The 7,890-nt window shown below is 47.7% G+C and overlaps 1 protein-coding gene across 1 annotated transcript in view; it reads right to left on the bottom strand.

The window, feature by feature from the left end:
* Positions 1–6,371, bottom strand: part of LOXL1 (lysyl oxidase like 1) — a 50,682-nt gene extending 44,311 nt beyond the window's left edge. Inside the window, exon 1 of the mRNA XM_044662842.1 lies at positions 5,108–6,371. Coding sequence (XP_044518777.1) covers positions 5,108–6,371 — 1,264 coding nt within the window. The remainder of the gene's footprint in view (positions 1–5,107) is intronic.
* Between the last annotated feature and the right edge of the window lie 1,519 nt (positions 6,372–7,890).

The following is a 7,890-nucleotide window of genomic DNA, read 5'->3' on the forward strand; positions in this document are numbered from 1 at the left end:
AGGAGGAGGAGGAGGAGGAGGAGGAGGAGGAGGAGGAGGAGGAGGAGGAGGAGGAGGAGAAGACCCATCTCACAGGGTTGTTGTGAGAATAAAATTATGATATTTGTAAATCTCTTAGCATAACACTTGGCACATAACAGGTGCTAAATACTTACTCCCCCCTTCCTCCTCCTTTCCCCCTTTCCTTATATATGGTAACAGTCACTTTCCCTCTGAAGGTCTCAGTTTCTTCAGCTATACAATAAGAATGAGAATAGCACCTTTGGGCTAATGTTGACAGTCTCACCAAAGATCAGGCAGAGGAGGGGTCTACTTGATTAGTGTTAAAATCCCTTTGGTTCCATGAGTTCTAGTGGAGGATTCTTAGCAAAGTCAACATTTTCTTTTATCAAATTTATTCTATATCTACACTGAATCTGCCTCCTAGATGGCAAGCAGTCCAAAAGTAGAAGAAAGAGATCAAAGAGAAAAGGGGGAAAAGATATGGCATTCTTGTGCACACATACACATTGAACCCAGGATAAGGAGGATTTGAATCTAAGCTTGGGGATTTATTGCTAGTGCCACCTTGAACAAACCCCTCTCTTTTTCAGTATTTTAGCTTCTCCATGTGCAAAATTAATGTCTCAGAAATAAAAGTTCTCTAAGACTTCCTCTATCTCTAGATCTAGAACACCAGAAAGCTCTCTAAGGTTCCTTCCACCTCTAGATTTAGAACCCCAGAAAGTTCTCTAATGGTTCCTCCTATTTCTAGGTCTAGAAATACCAGAAAACTCAGCAAGGTACCATCCATCTCTAGATCTGAAACTCCAGAAAGCTCTCTAAAGTCTCCTCCCTCCTTACATCTTGAACTTCAGAAAGCTCTCTAGCATTCCTTCCATCTTTAAATCGAGAACTCAGAAATTTCTCTAGGGTTCTTTCCCTTTCCAAATTTAGATCCTATGAAAGACATAGAAAACCCAAAGGAAAAGATAAAAGTCTGCTACTACACCCCATATAACCATAGCAGGTGCTGATGAGTCTGTGTCAAGTTGGATATGGGGTTATATCCATAAATATTAATTTTGTGAGCTGGTAATAAGTATCTATATATGTACATGTACTACTCATCTTAGCCTATGAACCCTTGAAAATGGGGTAAAAAATAATAAAATTCTTAAAATCCATATTTCTGTCCAGAGCTGCCTGAATAAGTGTGTGTGTGTGTGTGTGTGTGTGTGTGTGTGTGTGTGTGTGTGTGTTTGTATTGGGAGGAAAGGGAGGTGGTATCTGCTCAAGGCCTGGTACGCCGTTACCATGGCTGGAATTTTCCATCATCACAGAATCTCTGGGAGTGGGTTTGGGGTGAGGAGGGTGCAGGTAGCAGAGAGAGAATGACATGAAATGTTCCTTTTTATATCTCCCTGTTCAGCTCCACTAAACACACTCTCTGGTTCCCTGGGGTCCTTTAGCCTATGAACCAGGAGGCTCCCTGACTGCCTGAGGACAAAACTATACACATAGCTAGAGGGCAAGTATGTGTGCAAAGAAGAGAAGGGGAAGCAGGGACACCTGAGGAGTCTATGAAATTGGAGAATGTCCTTTTCGTCCCTCACACCCAAAGGTATGGAGACCTCAGACCACACCACCATGGCTTGTTTAGACTTTATGTATTTTAACTTGAAATTTTGGAATATTTTATTTGCATCCTCTGGTTTGATTCCACAACCTTATGAAGTAGACAACACGCCCATTTTACACAAGAAGAAACGAAAGCTGAGATATGTTCAAGTACCCATTGCTATTAAGTAGAAGAATGACAAAGTGAAGACCTAGGCAACTAGGTGGCATAGTGGATAGAGACCTGGTCCTGGAATTAGGATGACCTGAGTTCAAATCCTACCTCAGATACTTATTAGCTCTGAGACCCTGAAAAAGCCACTTAATCTTGTTCAGCTCCTATCTCCTTTTCTATAAAATGGGGATAATAATAGCATAACATGAAAAATTTTAATAATAAAATTATGATAGCGACTGCCTTACAGGGATCAAATGTGATAAAATGTTAAGCATTCTGCAAATTTTAAAACACTATATAAATGGTAGCTATTATTATTATTCTTATTTGATCATAGGTTAGCATTTTTTAGAAAAACCTGATATATAGGTAAGACTCATTTTAAGAAAAACCCACATAGGGAATTGTGTGTCATCCAAGGCAGGTGGAGGGGGCTTAGGGAAAGGGAAAGAACATGAACCATGTAACTATGGGAAAATATTCAAAATAAAAATAAAAAAATATATAAAAAAGAAAAACCCACACAGGCACACTAATGTCTAAATGGTAAATCTGTCCAAGCATTCTGGAAAGCAATTTGGAATTAAGCAAAAAATGTGGTTAAAATGTACAAACCCTTTGACCCAGAGATCTCATTGCTAGGTATATATATACATGCATATACCAAAGAGGTCACTAATGAAAAAAATGGCCCCAGATCCACCAAAACATTTATAGCAGCACCGTGTTTGTAGTAGCAGAAAAACAAAAACCATCTGGAAATGAAGTAGATCCTCCCCAAATGGGACATGACTAAACAAGTTGTAGTACATGCATATAATGAAATATTACTGCATAGTAAGAAATGACTATAGAAAAGCATGGAGGACTTATATGAACTGATGTAAAATGAAGGCAGCAGAACCAGGAAAAGGACATGCGTAATAATTATAAATATACAAGTTCTTTTCAGAACAAAATGATTGAAATTGAATGCTGTGAAATTATCATGATCAAACTTGACCCCAAAGAAGATACTGGAGGAGGTATCTCTCTCTCTGGAGCTACCTTTTCTTTGCAAAGGTAGGGGGCTATAGGTATGGAATACTACCTACAATGTAAGGTGTTTTTTTTTAACATGTTCGCTCATTTTGTTGAACCCTCCTCCCCACTTTTTATTCTTTGTTATAAAGGATAACTCTCTGGAAGGTGGAGGAGGGGAGGCTATATTGGGATATATGGGTGATAAAATAAAAGATATTAATAAAATTTCTATTAAAATTAGAAGAAAACCTAATATAGAAGTCTCTAAATTGACCAAGCAAAAGAATTAGTAAAAAAAAAAGGAAGTAGAATTATATACTTAAAATTCTTTACTTTACAGAAAGAGTAATCACATGGTTCATCTCCTGAACTCCTCCCATGCTTTTGAAACAATATATAATCTGATTTACAGCTGACTTTCAAGGGATGCAGGCTGCTTTCTGCTGTGTAAAGTGAGGTGCACCTTGCTTCAGAAAGCAGGTGGCCAATGTTGATGACAGCCCTTCTAGCCTGCACAGTGAGTCATAAAGAGGCTTGAGTTCCATGGAAACAGCCTTATTCTGATTATAAATTAAAATGCAGCAGAAACTAGGGTGACAGATTTGGTTAGTTAAAATTACATAGAAACAGGAATTTACAAGACAAATCCCTCAGGGATCTGCCTTCCAGGGGAGACCTTGAGGCTTATCAAGGTCTGCTGTTACCTAGGAGACTCATCATCCTAGCTGTTTCCATGACAACCATATTCAATTGAATTGGATGAGTGGGTAGAGAAGAGGCTTGTGTACAATGGTTAAAGGCACTGACCAATTACTTTGAAAGCCCCGGGGCTGCAAGAGGGTTCTGGCTGGATCAGGATGAGCAGCTCCACCACCCTTAGAAGCAATGGGCAAAGCTGTAGTACTTAATGGGAATGAAGTGAAAGATGGGCAATGGAGGACTTGTATGAGGGACTAGCTGTCTATCTTGCCCCTAGTCTCATTAGTGTGCAAATAGAGCCTTCTTTTTCTCTTGGAATCCCTTGTTCTTTTCAAGAATCTAGTGAGGAACTACTTCCCACATAAGCCCTTTTCTGACATCCTTTTGCTTGCCACTTCCAAAATCATTTTTCCTATAGTCTGTATTTTCTTATCCATGTATGTGCTAACCCCCAACCTAGCACCCCAATATGATGTCAGCTCCTTGAGAACAAGTGATAGCTTGTTTTGTAGTTGTTACCCCAGCCTCACCCCGCACCCCTGTGTCTAGCACAGCACCTGGTACAAAGAATCATTAGCCCTTCTTACAGATAAGGAAACTGAGGTTCAGAGAATTTTGGTAGGAGTCTAATGAGTGTTTGCATTTCCTGAAAGGTGAGGTCTCATATTTTGAAAAGCTTCCTGTATCCTTGTGTGTCTGAGTGTGTAATCAAATTGGTGTTGCACCTTTCTTTGCCCTTTCAGGGAGAGGAAGGGGCTAAAGGTGAGTCCTTATACTAGTTCTGTTGGTAGAAGGGACCTCAGAAATCTTCTAGCCCAACTCCTTCCTCATTTTGCGGACAGAGGCCAAGGAGGTCATGTGACAAGTCCCAGGTCTCACAAGTAATAAGCTTTCCTAGAAAGAATTTGAATCTAGGTCCCCTGAATCCAAAAGCAATATTCTATGGGTGGCTCCTCCCACTCTCCCTTCCATGTCTTGGAGTGGATCACAAAAATGTTCACAAGGCGATAGCATGTATTAAAAACGACCAAAAGGGAGGGATTTGGGCTGGGAGAGGTGTACCAAGATGGGGTGGGGGTGGTAAAAGGAAAATCAAGTCAAATACAATGAGAACTACCCATTAGTTTAGATTATAGGAGATCCCCTTAGCTGCTGCCTTACCCCTCCCCCCAAACAGACCTTCTATGCACCTAATACAATATTTGCCTGCATGTACTTATATGTATACACACATAAACATATATGTGTGTGTGTGTATATAGTCTGTGTATTTCTCTATTGTTTCCCCGGGGGGAGTATAAAGTCCTTGAGGTCAGGAAGGTTTCAGGTTTGTCAGTCTCCCCAGCTCCTAGTCTGGCACCCATAAACAGTCGGGGAAGGCTATATTTGGCAAATGATAACTATGAGGTAGGGAAGGCAAATGATATCCCCATTTTACAGATGAGGAAGCTAAGGTTTATGGACTTGCCCAAGTAGCCCCACCTCCTATATGGTAGCAGCTTTTCTGCCCTCGCGACCTGCGTTCTTATTAGTGTCATGCACTGCATTAAGGGATCTCCCGGCATTCCATTTGGATTGAGATCCCTTCCCGAGGTGCCCAGTACTCACCTCGTCCATTCTGGTTGGGCCTATACACACTGCCCACGCTGACTCGGCCTTGCTGGGCACCCTGTCTGTCCCCACCTAATGGGGGAGCTTCGGAGCTTCTGATGGGCAGGTAGGGTTCCGGCCTCGGGGCACTGCCGTAGGGTTCCAGGACCCGGAATGGTGGCTGAGGCTCTACGACTCTAGGCGGGACATAAGTTTCCGGGGGCACATTGGCATAGGGTGATTGCCAACCCAGGCGGGGATCGGTCACATAGCCTGGGCCCAAGCCTGGGGAGGAGCCCCCGTTCACCTGCGGGGTGTCGGGAGCGGCAGCCACTTGGCCTGGCACCACCTGGCCTGGGACCGAGTTGTAAGTGTCCTGGTAAGCTTGATCAAAGTTCGTGGTTCCCTCGTGGTACAGACTGTGGGAATACCTCCGGTCCAGCCCGTCGGAAGGCTGGGGCTGGGGTTGGGGCTGGGGCTGGGGCTGGGGCACTGGCATGAGGGGCATCTCCTGGGCTGGATAGAAGCCCTGAGGCTGATACGGGGTCTGCTCCTCCCCGTACTCCTCATACCTCAGCCGGGGCTGGAAGGGATAGATGACCCCGGCTGAGGCCACTGCAGCAGCCCCAGCCCCAGGCCCGCCTCCTGCGCTCCGGTAATACACGTAGCTCTCATCGTAGGCCCTGGGGGACTGCTCGTAAGTCTCGTACTGACTGACAAAGGGGGGTTGGGGGTAGGGGTACTGCTGCGGGTAAGATGGCTGCCGGTAGGTGGTCTGGGCGAAGGCAGAGGCTGAGGCTGAGGCTGAGGCTGATGAGACGGAGGAGGAGGCGGAGCTCGCCTGGCGTTGCCGGGAGACCGAGGTGCGGGCCCTGGCCATCCCCGTGCCGTCTCCGACGGCCACTTCCCTCCAGTTCTCTGGCACCTGGCCGAAGCCGAACGGGTGCCTGGCCTGCCCTCGGATGGTATCCGAGCCGGCCCTCACGGGCAGCGTGGGGGCCTGCCTGCGGATAGGGCGGCCGGGGCTCCTGCGGCTGGTGGTCTGCTGGGCCCCGGCCAGGAGCACCTGGGAGCTGCTGCCGTCGGGGAGCGCGGCGCCCGCGGGCAGATACTCGGAGCCCGAGTTCAGAAGGCTGTACACCCGTCCATTGTTCTCCCACTGGATCATCTGCCTCCAGGGGCTGGCGTCCGAGCTCTGCTGCTGTTGCAGCTGCTGCCCGCGGGTCACGAGGAAGAGCCCGCAGCCCAAGAGCGCCCAGAACTCCCAGGAGAAGCGGGCCATGGTCTCTGTGGCGTCCGTCTCCTGCCTGCCTCCCCGGGGACTGGCCTAGCGGCGCGGGCCACGAACCGCAGCGACGCCCCTTCTCTCGAGGCCCCCACCTCCCGACGTGTCTGGCCCTCCCTTCCCCGAGGCGTTGTGGGCAGCTCCTTTCCTGCCGGGGCTCCTAGCGCTGCCCATCCCGGGCCAGTCCCGAGCTGGAGGGTTCCCGGGCCAGCAGCATGATGAGACCAGGCGAAGCTAGGCGAGGAGCCGAGAGGCAGCAGCGGGCAGCAGGAAGCGAGGCACCGAGGCAAGGCTGGCTGGGCCCGGGGGCTCCGTCTGGGACAAGGCAGCAGGACAGGACTCAGGGGCTGGAGGTGGAGCCACTCCCTGCAGATCTGGCCCCAAGGCCAGGACCACCGCCGGGAGGGGCTTTACATGGCTCCCGTGCGGGATGGGGGCGGGGGGGGGGGGGTGGACTGGCCAGCTGCCTCCTCCCTCCTTCCCTTTCTCCCGCCCGCCCACCCTCCCTCTCTCCCTCTCTCCGTGGGTCTGGGGCCAGCCGGGCTGGCTCTTTCCCACTCTGAATGAATAAGCAACAAGCTGTGAAAAGTTTGGAAGTTTCAGAGCAGCCTGCTCAGTTTGGGGGCTCCGCTGCTGGGCCCTATTGCCCGTCGGGTTTCAGCTATGCGGCTGGCCCCCGAGGCATCTGGCCCTTGCTCTCTGCTCTGCAAGCCAAGGTGGGGGTGTGTGCACTTTTCTTGTTGGTGAAGAAACAAGCAAGCAGTCCCAGGGAAGAGTAAGGACAGGGAAGGGACCCTGGGAGTGCAGGGAAAGGGGAGAATCTCTGGTTCAGCTAGCAAAGGGGATTCTCAAGGACCACTGGTTCCACAAAGCCAGAAGGGTGGCATTTACCCCTTCCAGCTGTTTTCCAGCCTGAGAGGCTTCCTTTTCATGCACTCTTCTCTTTGTAGAGGGGCCTTAGCCTATACCCTGTAGTTCAAAGAGCCTTGGGGTTATAAGGCAGAAGGTATCATATGATCATAATTTGGATTTGGGAAGGACCTCTGGGGACATGCAGATCAATTCCTTCCTTGTACAGAGAAGGAAACAGAATACTGGCTGCAGGTTGCACATAGGTAGCAAGTGGCAGGGCTAAGTGATTGAATGAAAAAGACATTTATTAAGCACTCACTATGTCCCAAGCTGAGCACTGTGCTCAGCTGAGATTTGAACTCAGGTCCTCTGAGATACTTCATACATTGGGTCATTTAAGAGCCATTGGATCTCCGTAGTGTGACTTATTGAAAAGATCACCAGGTTTGAAAGTAAGAGGACCGGCATCTGAAGCCCTGTTTTGCTTTTTATTGGTTGTGTGATCTTGGGAAAGTCATCTCCCTTTTTATATCTCAGTTTCTTTCTTTGTAAAATGAAGAGACAAGACTGGATGATGATCTTAGACTTCCTTTTAGTTCCCAAAGTTATAATCCTCTCCTATCAGCTCTCAAGATGATTTCCACCATTTAAACTATGTCCTAGA

Source organism: Gracilinanus agilis, chromosome 2 (genome assembly GCF_016433145.1).
Source record: "Gracilinanus agilis isolate LMUSP501 chromosome 2, AgileGrace, whole genome shotgun sequence".
Taxonomy (NCBI): Eukaryota; Metazoa; Chordata; class Mammalia; order Didelphimorphia; family Didelphidae; genus Gracilinanus; species Gracilinanus agilis.